We start from the raw sequence: 19,521 nt of genomic DNA, 5'->3' as shown, positions 1-19,521 counted from the left end.
AAGCTGTCACAAGCTTCAAAATGACCTTTTAAAATAACTTTGCTTTAAACTGTTTCTTTTTAATTTCTTTGTCATTAGGCCTAAATGTATTCTTGCATTTATATATATATATATATATATATATATATTAATATCTCTAATAATGAACAGTTAGATGTCTTATGATGTGTGTGGGTATATATATTTTTTTAAATACATCTTGATAGCTGGCTGTCAGTGGCTGTGAGAGCCAGGAGGGTATTTTGACAGCTCGTCATTAACACTTCTTCCCAACTACTGCTATTTGAAGAAACAATATTATGTTGTTGACAGCAGCTGGGAACAAAAGCCATCGGCAAAAAAAAAAAAAAAAGTTTAGTTTTTCCCATATCTAAAGTATTCTGATTCCTTTTCTGATGCCTTAGCCTACCTCGGCCGGGGTGTCTCATGTCATGTATATTAATGAGACTAGCTAAAACACTCTGAACTTCCCAGTTTTTAAAATAATAATGGAATATTTCATTGGTTCACATTTTGTGAATTAAAGACAATTAAACTGTAAAGACTTGAACTTCACTATTTTATATTTGTTTATTTTGGATAGACTAGCCCACTTGCGTAGTAGGCTATAGTTGTTTTGTTACAGTTGTAAAACATAAACACTTTAACAACCTAATATTCATGAGCAGTGTCTTCGTCGTATTCGTATTTATTATTCAGAAGTAAAAATCAGCAGGGTTTTCAGCCTAGTTAGATACACGGGAAATCAAAGAATAGGACACATGAATGAAAAATGTCGACATAAAAAACGAGAATAACATTGTTCTAGAATATGCAGTATTTCATTTAGAAAATTTTCTATTTTTGGCTCTAAAATATTTCATTTTTTGGCTTCTGTGTGCTTAAATGGTATGTGTACGTCACGCTATAGCGTGTCACGTGACAATGTGTAGTTTCAAGATGGCTGCGGAGGATCTCCCATCTCAATTTGATGTTGTCATTCTCGGAACAGGTACGAAATGCCTACATTAATATGATAATTTTTAATGGTTGGCTCTCCAGACGTGTATTTTGTGTCCGGTTTCGCTATGGAAAATGGGTGTAGGATGACAGTCTCTGTGTTTTGCTACAGACACAGCTACATATGAACGCTAAAGCTAATGTGTGTTTTTGACATAATATGATGAGAAACGGCATTTATATATTTCATTTGACAGTCATTTCACTGTTAAAATGTGTGATAGGATGGAAACGGAAATATAGAGGAAAATAAATCCCAGAATAGCGTGACAGGCTGGTCATGAATGAGAGATGCTGAATCACAGATGAGTTGGAGAAGGTGATGGAGGAACATTGACTTCACTGTGTTCATTCTGTCTGTCACTGTCATTCCTTAGTCTAGTTACTTTATAACTGTGGATCATAATACTGTCTGTTTTGATTCGTTGCTTAAATCTTAAGTTGGCCGTTTTTGAAGAACTACTTTCTGAAGTACAAGCATATCAGCATGGCTCAATATTAACTAGTTGTTTAGTAGCATTCATATTACTAGGATATATTGGCTGTTTATTAGTACTTATAAAAGTACATATTAAAGCATTATTCTGCATGACCATATTCTACATCTCTTAATTCTACTCAATATCTAAACTTAACAACTACCTTACTATTAATAAGCATTAAAATTTATTTATTTTATAGGAGTTTATTGAGGCAAAAGTCGTAGTTAATAGTTAGTTAATAGTGAGAATTGGACCCTAATCTAAAGTGTGACCATAATATTAATAACAACGGTTTATTGTCTATTGTCAATATAAAAACATCTGCAATTCTCCAAACTTAATGCAAATTATTATGAGCACTTGTTATTTCCAACAGGTGTCAACAGTTATTATTAAAAATATTACAGTATTTCACAAATGCTAAGACACATTTCTTGAAACCTTCACCAATTTTCTCAAAACATTAAAGGGGTGGTTGATTATGATTTCACTTTTCTAACTTTAGTTAGTGTGTAATGTTGTTTTTGAGCATAAACCACATCTGCAAAGTTACAACGCTCAAAGTTGAAAGCAAAGGGAGATATTTGCTTTTAAAGAAATCGTTTTTTAAGGACAACAACAAACGGCTGGTAGGGACTACACGACAATCCTCCCAGGTTAGTGACATCACTAACCCTAAAATTTACATAAACCCCGCAAACATTCAGTCCATGTTGAGAAGAGGAAGAGTTGTTGTAGTAAAGCACATTTGAGAGTTCAAGCGCATCCGTCTTTTCACATGCAATATAGTACGAAACACATAACATGTCACTCTGTAGGCATCTTGAACAGTTCCCACACGAGCGATTTATAGATGATCATGACAGAATATGCTAATCAATGACTTGAAGATAGTTAACTCCACATCAGCAACATAAATTCATCAACTTACCATTCAGAAACGTCCTGTTGCAATCTATATGTTGTCACTTCTTCTTGAGTCTCTCCATCATTGTCCGACTCCGGTTGAACATAAAAGGCAGAACAGTTTCTGACATATTAATGCTTGTCTGTGTGAGGTAATCGGAGCTGCTAACACACCCATGCATGCACACGCTCTTGAAGCTCCGCCTGTTGTGCCGGGAGCAGTAGCTCATTTGCATTTAAAGTGACACACACGAAACAACACGTTTTTGCTGACTCTAACATGCTATAAAAAATTATCCAAATTTTCAAACTAAACTCACAAAACCATTGATCAAACAATTGCTTAAAAAACATTTACCGGTACTCAAAATCAAACAATGCTTTCAGATCATACACACGAGTAAGTAAAATAAGCACAATAGATCATTCATTAGACACTACATCAAAAAATGGAGAACACAGCATCCAGAACGTTACAGAAAAAAAAATTAGCTATATTGTATACAGTCAACATTTTTTTGCAATTACATAAAAAAACTATAGTAATTGCATGAATATATTGTATACTGTATGTACTGCAAGTATACTTTAGTATTGTACTGAATATTGAATAGTAGGCCTATTGAATGTCTGTATATTTAGCACTTGCATATACTGTAAAAATACAGCAGTCCAACTGCAAAAGCCAAAAAGGTAAAATAAAACTCTAAATGAAAAGCATTTTACGGTACACTCATATACTGTAAGTTGTGCAACTGCAAAATCAAGGTCAATGAGAGATTGATTCTGCTTCAGCATCATGTCGTCCTGCTGGCTCTGGCCTGAGTCCACATCACAGGCAATGTTGTCTCATGCCAGACAAAGGGAAAACCTTCTAGTCTGACACATCCAGCCTTGATAACACTGTCCATGTTCTTTCTCATCCTCTTCCTCCTCTTATCTTACATATACTCTTCCTCCTCTCCCTCTCATATTGTTTCCATCTATTGTTCGTATCATCATTCAGTGTTTGAACTGGCTTATATTTCATTCAGTTGGTTTGATCACATCATTAGAAATAAGTGTGAACCATTTTGAATTGTTGTGTGTGACGATGACAACTGTGTTGGAGTCGTGTTTGACTTTTGCCTCTTGTGTTTAGTGTTTTGTGACAGAAATTTATCAGTATTTATCAAGATTTTGCAGAAATTGTGATTTATTCGACAAATTGGTTTAGGCTATTTGGTTCAGAGAATGGAGTTTAGTGTTTTAGTAATTCAGAAAAACTGTAATAATATTGCTAACTTTGTCTATATTGGGGTTTTTTTGTCGATTGACTGTATAAACCACATCTGATGCAAATTGCATTATTATTAACACTTATTAATAATTTGAATAACAACTTTATTGTGTATTGTCTATTGTCAATATAAAAAACTGGCTCAGTATAAAAACATCTGAAATTCTCTAAACCTTATGCCACTAATAATAATAATAATAATAATATTTATTATTATTATTATTAACTTCTTATTTCCAACTGTTATTATTACAAATATAAATAATTTGTCTATTTTTTGTCTATTGACTTTATAAAACATCTGAAATCCTCCAAATCTGATGCAAGTGGCAAATAATAATAATGAAATGTATTATTATTATGATTATTAATAATTTTATTAACAAATTTGTCTATTGTCAATATAAAAACATCTGAAATTCTCAGAATCTGATTCAAATGGCAATTATTATTATGCACACATATTATTTATAACAGTTATTTACAACAAAAATTACAATTAATAACAACTTTATTGTCTCTCTTCACTGCCTGTGAATATTATCATTATCATAATATTATATTATCATTAAGTATTATTATTATTAATTATTAAGTATTATTAATAATAATTTGATAATTTAATAAAATGTTGCTTCAAGCTGTAAAAAGAGATCTAATAATTTCTGAAGTCAAAGTCAGTTTTTGTAAGTATTTTAGTAAGTTATTTAACAGACACTTTTTATTCAAAGCAATTTGCAATACAGTTATTACAGGATTACTGTAATCTGTGAATTTGCAGGGATCAAACCAGAACCCAGAATGAACAGTGAGTTTCACAGTGGCCAGTCCTAGTTTAACATTCCCTGGTCTAGAGTTTAGCCCTACTTTGAGTGCAGCAGTGCTTTAAAGTAGCGCACATAAACCAGTTTGTGGTTCAACAGAACTGGAGCTGACCCTGACTCTGTGACCTGCTTCAAACCCAGCAGTGAATTGTAGGTTTGTGCTTCGGATACTTTGCTGGACCGTGTGGTGCAGCTCGAGTCCCCTGGAATGATACTGTCCTCGTTCTCTCCTGTGTCCTGATTCAAAGCGCAGAAGTGTGTTTATATGCAGGCCAGATCCTCAGGACAGTGCTGAAGCCAGCGGGAGATGAAGTTTCTCCCCGGTGCGGGGCATTGTTCTTCACAACAGGGAGGAGAGGTAGATGGGTAAAAAAGAAAAGAGGGGTTAGTGCGATTGCTAAGAGCAACGTTCTCGTGCTGTGATTGATGGTGTGCAAATGAATATATCTGGCCCACTTCTGGTTCCGCTCATGCAAAACCACCAGAGCCAGTTGGTCCCAAGGCAACCGGTGACACGGGGACACTCACAGCTTGGACTATTTCTGCTCAGACTCTGTTCCGTGTCAAGGTTGCTCAGACAAGCGTGCTTGTCCCAGACTCCCTAGTTACCCCCGTTTTTTGCTGCTGGATACAGGCACAAATGGGGATATGGACAGGGAGCAGTTGTTAATGAATACTGCGGCCCTCATAATGATGCCTGCTAGACCCTCTGACTGTGTGAAGGACTGCGTTCCCGTCGGTCGCGCCCCGTCAGCTGGTGAACTCGCACCTGACCCGGCTGTCCCCAGAGAGTCCGCTCTCAGGCTCGGCTGAGGTAGGAGCAGATGCCTGTGGACCTTTTCATTTTTTTTTTTTTATATTGTTTGGCTCAAAGGCCCACAGTGAAATAGAATAATCAAGAACAAAACAGCAAACTGAAATTCCCCCTGGCTTCAGGGTATTTTGCTGCAGTTGGTGTAGTACGGTGTCTGAAGCTGATCAGGTTCAATGGATTACTCCAAAAATCTGTTTTTGTATTACAAATGCTTTTATATATCTACAGGAGACATGTGCCGGTATTCGGTAATGCGATAAATCGCGGTAATGAATATGCACGGTATTGTTATCGCGGGCACTTCAATTCAATGAAAAATAATAGATCCGAATTTAGATTTTTAGAACGCGCATTAGCTTATTTTCCATCAACCGCTTAAACAAACACTGCGTATATGTTGCGCAAAACACATGCGCTCTCTGATGTAAACAATCCCCACATGATGAAGCACTGTGTGCATGCGGCGCAGTGCGCACTCTAGTCTAATGTAAACAGTCCTCACATGGAGAAGAAGCATGGCGGAAGGAGGAACGCTGCCGACGATTTATCCCCTTCTAAAAGCATGTACATGTAGGCTATCTGCTGTAGCCTACCTAATATTTATCCAAATGAGTCAATATTGAATCAACATTGAAATCAAATCCAAGAATTGAATTGAAATCGTGAAAATTGTGTTAAGCAATAATACAAACAGTAGCCTACCAGTCACTGTACCATGTAAACATTGTAACATGTTGTCACTAAACTGTTTTCTGTTTAGTTACCAAATGTTTTGACAATCACAATTACACCTATTGTGATGCAAGTTGTTTTTTTACACCCCCCCCAATCCATCCGTTTCTCTTGTGCAATTAAAATATTGTGATAATACCGTTTACCGTGATAAAAGCTCAATCAATTAATCGCAGCATGAAAATTTGATACCAGCACATGCCTAATCTACAGAATGCAGGGGGGACACCGCTTCAAAACCAGCAATGCAAGTTTGAGAGGTGGCGCCCCGACAAATCTCGCGAGAATCACGACTTGCTTTAAGGCACGACGTCACATACATCAACAACATATGAAGCAGCCTCTATGGAAGACACTAGTTCACATTTCAGACGTGAATCATGGCAGAGTCGACGAAGAAAGCGCGGTCGGAAGAGTGCAGAGACGGCTCTGTGTGAGTGGTATTTACGACAGTAACGTTAAATACAAGTACTCCACAGCGACTCTAGGGGGCGCTGTTTGAGAAAAACAGAAACTGCATAGTGTGCCTTTAACCTACGAAATTAACTTGGAGCTTATAGACGTATAAAGACGTTTAAAAACACTCGAGTTACGGGCTTTTAGGAACTGGCCACCAGGGGGCATGGTCCTCTAGGGCCATTCAACAACATGAATTACTAGATAATGGAGGACGCAGTGATCAGAGCTGTTTTTGTTGTGTGATGTGGGATTCATGATAACGGAGATATAAGATATGCGATGAATCGAGCAAATAGAAGGGCTAAGAGATGAAATCTCCTGTGACAAGTAATTTTCGGCGCTACATCATTAGGGGCTTTCGCACCGGAGGAACTTTTTCATATTTACAAGAACTATTGGGGGAAGTACCCGTATTTTGGCGTGTTCGCACCGCGGGAACTAGAAACGATTTTAGTTGTAGGAACTCCTTTTGGAGGAACTATTTTAGCTCCTACTTCAGAGTAGGGTCTAAACCAGCACTATAGGAACTGTCCTTGACGTTAGTGTACACCGATTTTTTTTTTAAAAAAAAGCTTTGTAAACACACATATTATAGCCTATATATTTACTCCACAAACTAACTCTACGAACATGGAAAACAGTGATAGATGGGCCTTCTCAACCTTTACGCTGAGGAGAAAATCTAACGCAACTTTGAAGGGACCAAGCGAAACATGATTATGTATTTCTGCTCAGGTAGCAACACTGGACATCAACCACACGGCATACACTAATAACTTTTCATTACTGTCTACTTTCTATGTATAACAGTTCTATCTAATAACGTTTTAGACAGTTAATGAACACGGAGAATACGAGCATTGTTTGTTTGCTCAGGCTCTGGCGTTCTCAGCGCCGTCAAAATAAAGGTTCGCCGCGCCATCAAAATAAGTCACAACAAGCGTGGCTTACGTCACTTCAGAGTTCCTACTGGCGGTGAGAATGCAACCAGGAAAACGCTCCTATGGGAACCATTAGTTCTCGGGGAACCACCCTGGTGGCTAGTAGGGCTGGGGCGGTTACCGCATTACCGCAATACCGTGGTCACATGATGCCTACCGCGGGTCTGAGCTCGTCACCGTCATCACCAAAAAAAAAAAAAAAAGCATTGGCCTGCACATGTGTGCACGTTGTGTCTAATTACATTGATTCTAATGACATGGATTGTGTCTAATGACATTGTGTCTTACATAAGTTTTGTTTAGAAAACCTTGAATCCATCAAAAGATGGAGCACATCCGACCTTTCGCGAGTTGGGGAGCGCAATGTTCCATGACACATAATAACATTCCATTCGTATTGACTATTAGGCCTATATGCGAGAGTACCTACAGACATCCCAAGTCTCCCAGAAGTTCCGGGAGTCTCCCGCATATTAATAGCGGCTCCATGATGCCCGCAAATTAGTTAAAATCTCCCGGAATCTAGAGCGAGCGAGCAAGAGTGCGCATGCGAGACAGAGGCCCTGTCCCAAATGGCGCACTTCATGCGGACTTTCGGTCTCGTGGACTTGAATTGCGCGTGCTCGCTGAGTCTACGAGTCCGTAGGCCGTCCCATTCAGCATTTTACCGCTCTGAAGTGTGCTCAGCAGCGCCCCCTTTGTACCCTTGAAGCGGTCTTCCGTGAAGCCCGCATAGAAGCAGGCTCCACGCACTTTATCTACCCAGGAATCCTTGCGAAAGGCCAATCAGACAACGGATGGGAGGAGATTTCACTCACGGATAATTGTTGACATGGCTGAGAAGAAAATATTACGGTTTTTATGACCTAAATGTACATTTTACCAGTTGTTACCTACAGTTTATACAAACATTATGGTCATCGACCAGTGGTTGATGTCTCAAACATAATAATAGCGCGTTTAATAATACGATCGCATTATGATTCATTAAATAAATAGAACCGAATGTCAGGGCTTTACTGAGTCATATGTAAACATAGTATGAATATTGAAACCTGTAAATTGAAAAAAAAAAATGTTTAAATTATGTTTTAAAATTGTAATCTTAGTTCAAATGGAACATTATGTAGCCTATTATTATGTACAACTGTATACATCATTTAAATAAGCATGATATATCTATTGTTTAATGCCCAGGTGATATGCACAATATCAAAATATAGAACTGTAAAATTAGGCTGTGTAGTTGACATGCCGATAAGACGTCGGAGCGCAAAAATGTGATTTCTCCTGTCCAACAACAACCAGGCCGTTATTTCCGGCGTGCCGATCGAGTCTGTCCCAATAATACCTCTCAATGCGCCCTCGTGGACTCGCGCCAAGGGCCCTATAGGTCTGCACTACATGACGTCACCAAAGTGTGGACTCTGAGGAAGTCCACAAGTCCGGAGCGTGCCATTTGGGACAGGGCCAGAGACTGTGTTCCAAACCGTGTAGCGCGCGCACGGCAGAGAGGGAGAGGGAGCGAGAGAGAGCATCCTGATTGGCCCGTTTCGGTAAGTCAACCAATCAGTTGTCAGTGTGGGTGGGCTTTTATCTCTTCTTCTCTGACTGCGCGCGCGCCTCCCCAAGTGGACGAGGCATTTTATGCTTGACGCGCTCGCCGTATACTATTCTTTGAAACGACAGCGGGCGACTCGTCCTCTAAACCATCAGGAATCAGCAGTGAGAAGAAGTAATAAGGTACACTCGTGAATGTTTATTTTAGAACACTTTAGTACACCAAACTACAAAAGAATCGTGTAAGCAGTAAACCTTGAGATTATTAGGCTACCTGTGACATTAGAAACGTAACCTACAACTTAATTTAACGTTATCTTACATACAACATTTTCATTTAGTTTTGTGAACATTTTTATAAAACATGGCTATTTATTTGTATTTAATGGGCTTATGTCTACTATTGTAGGATTATTTTGTTTATTTAAGCAACTAATTTAGATTTTGGTGGAAACACGGCTTTAGAGATGTATTGATAATTTTTTATCAATATATATTTTTTACAAATATATTTACAAAGATATTTCGCCAAAATTTGTTACATATATTATTTTCCACAATTTTTAACTATAAAATTTGGGTCTCAATTGGGTCTTGCACCCAACAATGTTCACAAGTAAAGTTAGGCTACTTATTGAATGTATTTGTTGGATTACTTTTCTGAACAGCCATTCATTCTAAAATGTGAAGAAATGTGTAGCTTAACATTTAGACGAGGCCCAAAACAAAGAGGAAAATACAATATTGTGATCATCTGAATAAAAAAACAACTTAGAGAAAATGACAAAAAATTGAATAATATAAATATTTTATAATTAGAAGAAATTTTTAATTACACATTTTTATTGTCGTAGGCTAATGATTGTTTAGTTATTATTGAGTCATTATTAAATAAAAAAAACACCATTAAAAGTAGTTTCTCCATATTGCTTATTGGACACTTCAACAAAAAGAATCTGCATTGTTTTGGCTGTAGAAAATCAATATCAGTTTATACTGTAAATCTAAGGCAATGTAAACTCATAGAATGCCAAACTTTTAAAGCCTGAGGTATAGATTACCCAAAAATGAAAATTCTGCCATTTACTCACCCATGGCTATTTTCACATTGTTTTTGGGATTGACAACCACATTTACCTACAAGTGTGAGTCTCGAAATGTCCCGTTCACACAGCAACTTACAGTAGCGTCTCGAATACTGTCTGTATGAACGTGCAACGGGAGTCAAGCCCGTTTTCTCTTATCAGTAACATTAGTAACAGTGACCTAAGTAATATCAAACATGGTGATATCTATAAAACTGAAAAGCCTCATCACTTTTGACACGACAAGAGTCCAATTGAGCCGCGAGTGAAATCCGTCAAATCTTTTATCTGAGTGAAGTCGTGCATAAAACACAAAACTGATGTGAGCAGCTCCAGTGGAGAAAAGTGACTGTTACCTAAAAACTGTTCCCTAAAAAAGCGAAACCACACATGAAAACCTGCTACGCACTGTAGACACTGTATGATGTGAGTGACAGACAACTAGTTGTCCAGTCCAGTTCCGTTCACACAGCGCAGGTTTTCCAAGAATGTGGTTGTGAGTCCTGAAAATTTACGGGTGTGATATGTATGCGATTGCCACCGTAACTCAAATACAGGACTGACAACCACATTCTATTGCTGTTTGAACATGGCCCATGTTACTCAAATTATTATTCTTTTTTGTCCATACAATGGAAATCAGTGGTAACCAAAACTGTTTGGCAACCAACTTTTTTGTGTTCATCAGAAGAAAGTCATACAGGTTGGTAACGCCATGAGGGTTAGTAAATGATGACAGTTTTCAAAATGTTAGGATGACGAGGAACAAATCTGCAGAATATAGGCTAGTTCTGCATTGCATTGCTCTGCTTTGTGATATTGAATAATTAATAAACTAGTAAACTGAAATGTCCATAATCTGCAGCAGTGTATTGATATTTCAGTTTATTTATTAATAATTATTTAGTATTGTCTGGTATCATTATTTGGTCAAATATGAATCGTTTCATTGAAGTTATGAATGCACATTTTAAAATGCATAAATATTAAAATAATTATTCAGCTTTAGACTGTCTAAAAAGGCTCAGATATGCCCTAAACTTTTACACTTTAACTTGGCACTGTTCATTTCTTTATTATGTGACAGTCCTATCAACAGCATATATGTTGAAAATGGATATGGAAGGGAAAATGGTGCCATACGTGCAATCTGTGTATAATTGTTATTGTATAGGGGGCACAAGTGTGAACCTTGTATCGCGTCCTGCTTCCAAATGGAATTGCATTGCTTGCTGAGCTTGCAGGAATCATTTTCAGAAAAAAACAAGGTGGCCAGTTTCAAGCTGAAAATGTTTGACATGTTGGTAGCCAGATAAATAATGCTTGACCTGTGAATTAGTTTCCCACTCTATCTTCCACATTATTGTTTTTCTGGCAAAATTTAGAATCATTTTGGAATGCCTCATGTAAACACATTTTGTAGCATTCACCTCGCCATAATGTAGAAGCCCTGCTGCAACCTGTTCATAAAAAGCTTGATATTCTCATGATCCCATGCAGTGGCTATAGCAAACATGTTACATAAAAATAATCCAGTTATACAATATCCCACTTTAGAATTTGTACAATTATGTGCAATAGAGTGGTGCAAGGATGACGTCAGAACCCAGAGGACTAATTTGCCGCTGGTTTCTTTGAGATTTTTTTAATGGGGTTTTATAAATTTAAATTTAAATTTATTTATGAGTAAGAGTAAAATAAAGCCTGTGGTAAACATAACTTGATACTTTGACGGTTTTGTTCTACATCATAAACTGCACACACTCACACCCCAAACTGTCTTATCTAGTTACTTATTAGAAACGTACATTCAAAAGTAAACATAACTGCTTCAAACTTTGTGTTTCCGGTATGGGTGTGTGCAGTAAAAAACGTCAAAATATAGCCTAGTCAAGTTATGTTTACCACAGGCTTAATTTTACTCATAAATTGAAAACCCCATTATAAAACCCCAAAGGAAAGTCTCGAGGGAACCAGCGGTGAATTAGTTAACCGGGTTTTGATGTCATCCCTGCACCACTCTATACCCGCTAGGATTGAACGACTTCAGATTTGAACGACTTTGAGTTGACATCGACTAGTCGCTGATGACATCATTAATGAACAAATAAGCCTAAACCTCGTGCTGAGACTTGAACGCGGGTTGCCTTGTGCACAGTATGTGTGATGTGAGAGCTACTGTCTGTATGTGTGTGCGTTACAATGCAGCAGTGCATTAGTTTAGAACGGCGATTAACTTGCGCGCACAATAAGCTGTTTAAAACGTGCATTCACCCGATAGATTTTGAGCATCCAGATAGTATAATCTTACATATTGTTGAGCGCTCTCGGATTATGCATTTATTTGTCATTTTAACGGTTGGAAATGAAGCGTAAAAGTGGACTTTAAAGATTTCTTGTCCTGTTGCGCCATCTATAGGCCATGATCAGTGACTAGTCGACATCGAGCTTAAAGTGTCATGGCATAGTCGACTAGTCTGTGCAATCCCTAATTATGAGTGTGTATAGTATAGTAGCAGTGGTAGTTACAGGCCACGGTGTTCGGCCTTACACCGATTACATTACTTGCCTACTGCCCCCACTGTCGTTTTGCATTTCAATAGAAATAAAATAAATTTAGTTCAGTTGGACAACGGACACTACAGTTAGGCTATAAAGTGAGCCGCGTCTGCTCCATAGAGTAAGAAAAGCAGCGCAGAGCCGCAGGAGTCACGTGACGAGAGTGAGGCGCAATGACTGACGGCTGATGGCGGAGGCAAAAGCGCAAGAGAACTTTTATTAATAAAAGTCAAACACACATATTTACTTACTGAATGAATCAACTGTTTGAATGAATCCATTTTTATGAATCAATAATTAATGACTTAGCCTACTCATTTAGACATTTACTGCCAACTACTGGCAGTTTTAGTTTCTTATTTAGAATATCATTTAATTAAAAAAATAAAATAAAATAATATATATATATATATATATGTGTGACCCTGGATCACAAAACCAGTCTTTTGTCGCACGGGTATATTTGTGGCAATAGCCAACAAAACATTGTATGGGTCAAAATTATAGATTTTTCTTTTATGCCAAAAATCATTAAGATATCAAGTAAAGATCATGTTCCATGAAGATATTTTGTAAATTTCCCAGTTCCCACCTTAAATATATAAAACATTTATTTTTGTGAGTGGATGCAGCACAATCGCCAATAGAAATGGACAACTTTAAAGGCGATTTTCTCAATATTTCGATTTTTCTGTACCCTCAGATTCCAGATTTTCAAATAGTTGTATCTCAGCCAAATATTGTCCTATCCTAACAAACCATACATCAATGGAAAGGTTATGTATTCAGCTTTCAGATGATGTATAAATCTCAATTTAAAAAAAAATTACCCATAAGACTGGTTTTGTGGTCCAGGGTTACATATATATATATATATTTATTGTTATTATTGTGTTTTTTTTGTAATAAATTCTATGTTGAATCAAATAAAATGTTTATTTCTAATACTGCTTTTCTCATTTAACACAATAATGACTTTAAATGATCTTTTGGGGGTAATTTCACTGCCAAATTGAATGTGCGATTAATTAGCGATTATTTAGATTGATTAATCAGCAAGTCATGTAATTAATTAGATTAAACATTTTAATCGCTTGACTGCCCTAGAAAAAAAAAAGTACATTATTGCAGTAATGAAAATCTTAAGAAGAATTCTCAAGAATAATATGAGAAACTGAATTATCCAGACGGCAATGAGAATATAGGTTGAAAATGTGCTTAAAATCAATGGTCCTAAAAAATAGAATTCATTATTTTTATGTAGCCTATATAATAATGAGTCCTAAAATGTGTCCTGGGCATTTTTGTGAAGTTCACCTTTGAATCTCTTTTATTAAGTTCACGTACATCAGATGAAGGTCATTTGTTTTATGAATCAAAACAATGTATTTCTATGTAGCTATTCACACCGCTGCCTTAACTTTTTTTTTCAATCACAAAACTTTTTTGTCAAAAAGGGTTTTCTTCATGCGACATTTAAACACTCATCAACCAATAAGATATACGCTCTTTTCTGGAGCTGCCACTACACGTACCAAACACATTTAGATGCACTAATGCACAGAAAGATATTTTGCCAACTGGTAGAAGTCCAAAAGGGTAACTGCATTTAGCAGTAGTTCATGATAAATGTTCGCTGAAGCACATCAGGGCACTCGCACAGCAGCTGTAGAGGCTAAAGGATGCAGACGATGTGAAGGGACACGTCTGAGCATCATTAGAGGCTAAGCAATCATTGGCTGACAGGCCTGACTGAGATCCACGTTTAGTTCATCTCATATCAGATCTGTGCCCTCACCTGCCGCTAATAGAGCAGCAATGAAGAAAACAAGCCAGCCATTTCACTGGCCCGTTCTTTGAGCCTGGGTTAATGTAACTATTCATCATGTTTGGACCCCATGTGCCTTTAGCTTGAATAGCCTCTATTAGCAGTCATGTGATTACAGAACACCTTCACAGATATCCCTGTGCTCTTTTCAGGTGATTGATTTTCTCATGGCCCTTGAGCATTAGTGTGGAATTGATTGTTAGTTGGACCTCCATAGTCGCAGACTGCTTGCAGATTGTCAGTGATCGTTGTAACAGGGTTTATGTCTTTGAAACTTAATGCTTGTCTGTTAGACATCTGTGTCTAGATTTCATTTAGGCCAATGTTGACATTTAAGTGGACATAACAATTTTTTTGCTGCATACTGTAATATTGCAGGTTGTTTTTTTGGGTCAGTGACATGCAATTAAAAATGCGATTCATGCAGTGACTTGAATATACATCATTGATTAACATGATCAATTTTTTTATTTTTTTGGGGGGAGGCATAAAATCAAGCATGTCTGATATAATTAAAAAATTCTGGCTTACAAATGGCATTGTTAGTTGATCGTAACATTTGGTTTCAATTCAATTAACATTTATTTGTATAGTGCTTTGCACAATACATATTGTTTTAAAGCAGCTTTAAAGAAAATGCATGTATCTAGATTACAAATTTACACTTTATTTTGATGGTCCCTTTAACACATTCTGTTGACTATTAGTAACGTTGCACCTACATGTCTACTAACTCTCAGAGTGTTAGAGTATTAGTAGACTGTTAGGGTTAGAATAAGTTGACATGTACTTGCAAAGTTACTTATAGTCAGTAGAATGTCTGTTGGGGGACCATAACATTTTATATGGTACAACTTTGTGAATTATTAATTAAAGTCCCCGTGAACCGGAAGTTGCAACTGACTTTACTTCGGTGTTGTGTAGGGGTGTGACGGTTAGTATATAACCGTGAGACCGACGGTTATAGTTGAACACCGTCATTAGAACTCTATAACCGCCAAAACCGTGTTATTCAAATATTTTTTACAAAATTTTTTATCATAGAGAATGTTTAAAAACAATTGTTAACACTAACAGTCTGTGTTATTAATGGTCTACATCGTTTCCAACTGTATTTGATTCTTTGCCGAGTACCCCTTGACCGACCGCCAATCATTTGAAATATATAAAAGCTATGATATAGTGATGTGCCATCATTATGAGATTTATTAAACAAATGAAAAACATTTGCAATAATAAACATTAGCAATGAACATTTGCAATCGGGAGACATGGTTTTTACCACTTAATGAAGTTTTGTTTTGTAAATCGTCAGACATGATTTTTACCACTCCATTAAGTTTTGCTTTGTAGAAAGCCTTTCTTTAAAGCGAATTTCGTTTTGTACAAATTGTATCTTAATTTTAATAAATGTTTCATCAACCAATTGCATGCAAAAAGCAAATATAGGAGACAATATAATAACCGTGACATCGAGGCTCCGATGCGCCGCGTTCACTTGCATTGCATTGTGAAGTTGAACTAGAGCGCATCTCATCGTAAATGCATGAAACTCAGCGTAGGCCTATGCCTCATACATTAGCATTAAATATCTTTGCTGCATCCTTTCTAGAACAGACAAGGGCTTTCTTGCGGCTCGCATCAGCAGAGCATCGCATCGTCCATAGACCGCAAAACAATCAGCGGATGGCGGGCGGGTGCGGCTCAAAAAACGTTGGTGCGGATGATGAGTTTTGTGATGCGGTTGCGGATGAACTAATACCCCATCCGCGTATCTCTACTATTGATAACAACATTGAACACTACACAAATATTAATTTTATTCAAACTAAGTTGTCCTATAACAGACGAACGTCGCAACCCCCCCGACGACGGTTATGTTATGAACCGTCACATTTAACTCACGTCATAACCGTCATCACCAATTCTGAAACCGGCACACCCCTAGTGTTGTGACGTATTTCCAAGTGAATATGCCACAACACTGAATATTGAATAGAGGGCATCAAACTGACGTCATCAGAGAGGGAACGCCATTCCAGAGCGGAAGCAAATCTTCAGATTTTGATTAAATATTACCACGACAAACTTTTTTTTTTCCTGTGTATTAACTTGCATGGTTTAATTGTTCACCAGAAGACTAAATGGTGTCAATTTTGATTTCATGTCAACTTTGAATTAGATTTTTCCTTCAATCTCTGGACATCACTTTTGGCCACTACTGTCTATAGTCAGGATTCATCACCCTATGTAGAACATTAGTGAAGCCAAACACTATTGGTTTGTTGTGGGTCTTATGACCAGTCACATGGTACCGAGTTTGAGGACACTGGCTACGTTTACATGCACAATTTTTGTTTCAATCGGGCTGAATTCATACTGATGGATGAATCCGAACGTAGTGTTTACATGAACGCTAATCATGTGATCGGGTTGATATGCACGTTTGTATGTCACAAGCTTCAAATCGGAATAGATTTTTTGACATGCGCACACTGCATGAATATACAGAGTTTCCTGCTGTTTGCGCATAATAACCATTCTCCTACATTGATTCTTTATTTGTTTTAAACAGCAGACTTAATATTAATCCTTTTCTGGTCATAATTTGGAGACAGTGAGCATATGAACCGTTGTGCCGTGCTGCTTATATTTATCACGCAATGATACGACAATAAAACCTGTCGTCTGTGGATGAGAATCCGAAACAATGACTGGTGGGAAGTTGTCCTGTTATATGACACTTTATTCAACAGGTATAACAGCTCGTTCCGCACATCATACATCATTACGCTATTTCTACATCATTGCACATTTCTTGCTAAAGAAAAGTCATACGGGTTCAGAACGAGGAGGGTACACTCTTAAAAAGAAAATGTGTTTTTTGACATATATGGTTCCATGAGGAAACTTTAACATCCATGGAACCTTTCCATGACAAAAGGTTTTATGGTAGAAAAGGGTTCTTTGGGGAACCAAAACTGTTCTGAAGCATCACTGCAAAAAACAAATAAATAAACAACAACTTTTGGAACCTTTATTTTTAGGAGTATAAGTAAATGATGACAATTTTCATTTATGGTTGAACTTTACCTTTACACTTCCCACAGATGTGAATGAAAGGATTCAACAGCATTGTGTGTGTGTGTGTGTGTGAGAGATAGATAGAAAGGGATGGGTGACATAAATGGGTGGAGTGTAAGAGAAGTGACCTGCCCCCCCCCCCCCCCCCCACTCTCTCTCTCTCTCTCTCTCTCTCTCTCTCACACACACACACACACAATCCCTCCCTCGCTCCCTCAGCCTCGACTATAAATAACCGAAAAATGACTTTCAAGGTGCAGAGATAGAATCCATTTGGAATGTTCTCTAAAATGAAGAGTGATTTATGATTTCATACAATTCCTGCTGAAAGCATTCCGGGCTTTGCCCGGTCATCAAAGTCCTGCCAGCTCAAATCTATTATTTATCGGCCTGTATGTCTATGTAGCATCAGAACTTTATGGCAGGTAATGTTTGTCTTTAGCAAACATGATGTAGAAAAATCAATACCGGATAGGATAAATGGCATTAAAAGATGGTGGCGAGAGGTTATTTACACTTTTTAAAAACATCTTCAGTATTATCTGGACAGATATATTGCGGCACCTCAGACCGTTGCTGTTCTGGTAGGTGCGTAATTGAGATGCATCTGTTTAAAAAGGCCAAGTCAGTTAATGTGATACTTTTCCATATATAAAATTATGTTTCTTCAGTCTAGGTGACTTTTTGAAATGTCACTGTAAACCCCATAAAGATTAATTATTATAGGCCCGTACACTAGTAATTTTTAATTTTTATAGTAAATGTTTCAAGCTGTATGCAAATAATTTTACTTCTGTATTTCTATATATATATTTCTATATATATATATATATATATATATATATATATTTCTATATATATATATATATATATATATATATATATATATATATATATATATATATATATATATATATATATATATACACACATATAAATAACATGGAACAATGAATCGGCATAATAAAAACAGGGACGTGCATTATGAAAGTCAACAGGGAGAATTCAATATCATGCCATTAAATTTGGACGAGGGTTTTGGTCACACTGTAGGCAAGGCGAGCATGTGGGTGTCTAGAATCCCAGGATTCTCCATCAGTGAAATAGCCAGTGCTGGGGAAGATACGACGGGCCTGCTCGGAATAAATCACTTTTCCATTGTGTGTGTGAGATGGGGCTGTGCAAGGCCAGATGAAGAAGAAGAAAGATGGAGGGACAGGGACGCTTCAGTGCCTTAATGGAGTTGTTTTCAGCCCTGGTGCTGCTCAATCTTGCTCTCAGGGACCCCACGCGTTCCTTCGCCCTTTTTTACTGCGGCTTTGCGAACTATGTAAACTTCAGCTCAAACATCATGTAAATATACCATTTGAATCCATTGGCGTGTACGAGTACTTGTTTTTAATAGTCAGCGAGTTATCCGGGAAATGTTTACACTGTAAATGACCGTCCAAACGCTGTGCAGCATCAGCGGCCTTTGTCATTGCAGATTCATGCTGCAATTTCATAAACCGTGTAAGAACAGTCATGACACTTCCATAGTTCTTCTATAGTTTTATAATAGTAGATTTTTGGTTTGTATGTAAGAATGAGAAATTGATAAAAAAAACTAATAAATCATTAAATCCACTGAGAATGAGAAACAGTGTTATTTTATTATTTATATGCTATAGTTTTTATTAATATTTTTATTTTCAGCTTTCATTTTAATTTTCATTTCATTTTTATTATATACGCAGATTATCTTATTTTTATAGTTATTTATTTATCATTTAGATTTTTCTTTCAGTTTTAGTTACATTTTGTTTTTTATTTATTTACAGTTAGTAATTTTAGTTTTTTCAATTATTTTCAATTTCAAAATATTTGTAATATTTTTATTTTTAGTTGCGTTAGTTGCTGCCCTGCTGAAAAACCGATCAGTTAATTTAAAAATCAAGCGCTGATTGTGGATAAATAAATAAATGTGGAT

At 37.0% G+C, this 19,521-nt stretch overlaps 1 protein-coding gene across 1 annotated transcript in view; it reads left to right on the top strand.

Annotated features, from left to right (window-relative positions):
• The first annotated feature begins 899 nt into the window (after positions 1–899).
• Positions 900–19,521, top strand: part of chm (CHM Rab escort protein) — a 64,946-nt gene continuing 46,324 nt past the window's right edge. Inside the window, exon 1 of the mRNA XM_084136543.1 lies at positions 900–991. Coding sequence (XP_083992669.1) covers positions 925–991 — 67 coding nt within the window. The 5' untranslated portion in view covers positions 900–924. The remainder of the gene's footprint in view (positions 992–19,521) is intronic.

This window comes from Abramis brama (assembly GCF_963993115.1).
Source record: "Abramis brama genome assembly, chromosome: 15".
Lineage (NCBI taxonomy): Eukaryota > Metazoa > Chordata > Actinopteri > Cypriniformes > Leuciscidae > Abramis > Abramis brama.
The sequence above is the reverse complement of the archived record's forward strand: the minus strand, read 5'-3'. Positions and strand labels throughout refer to the sequence as shown.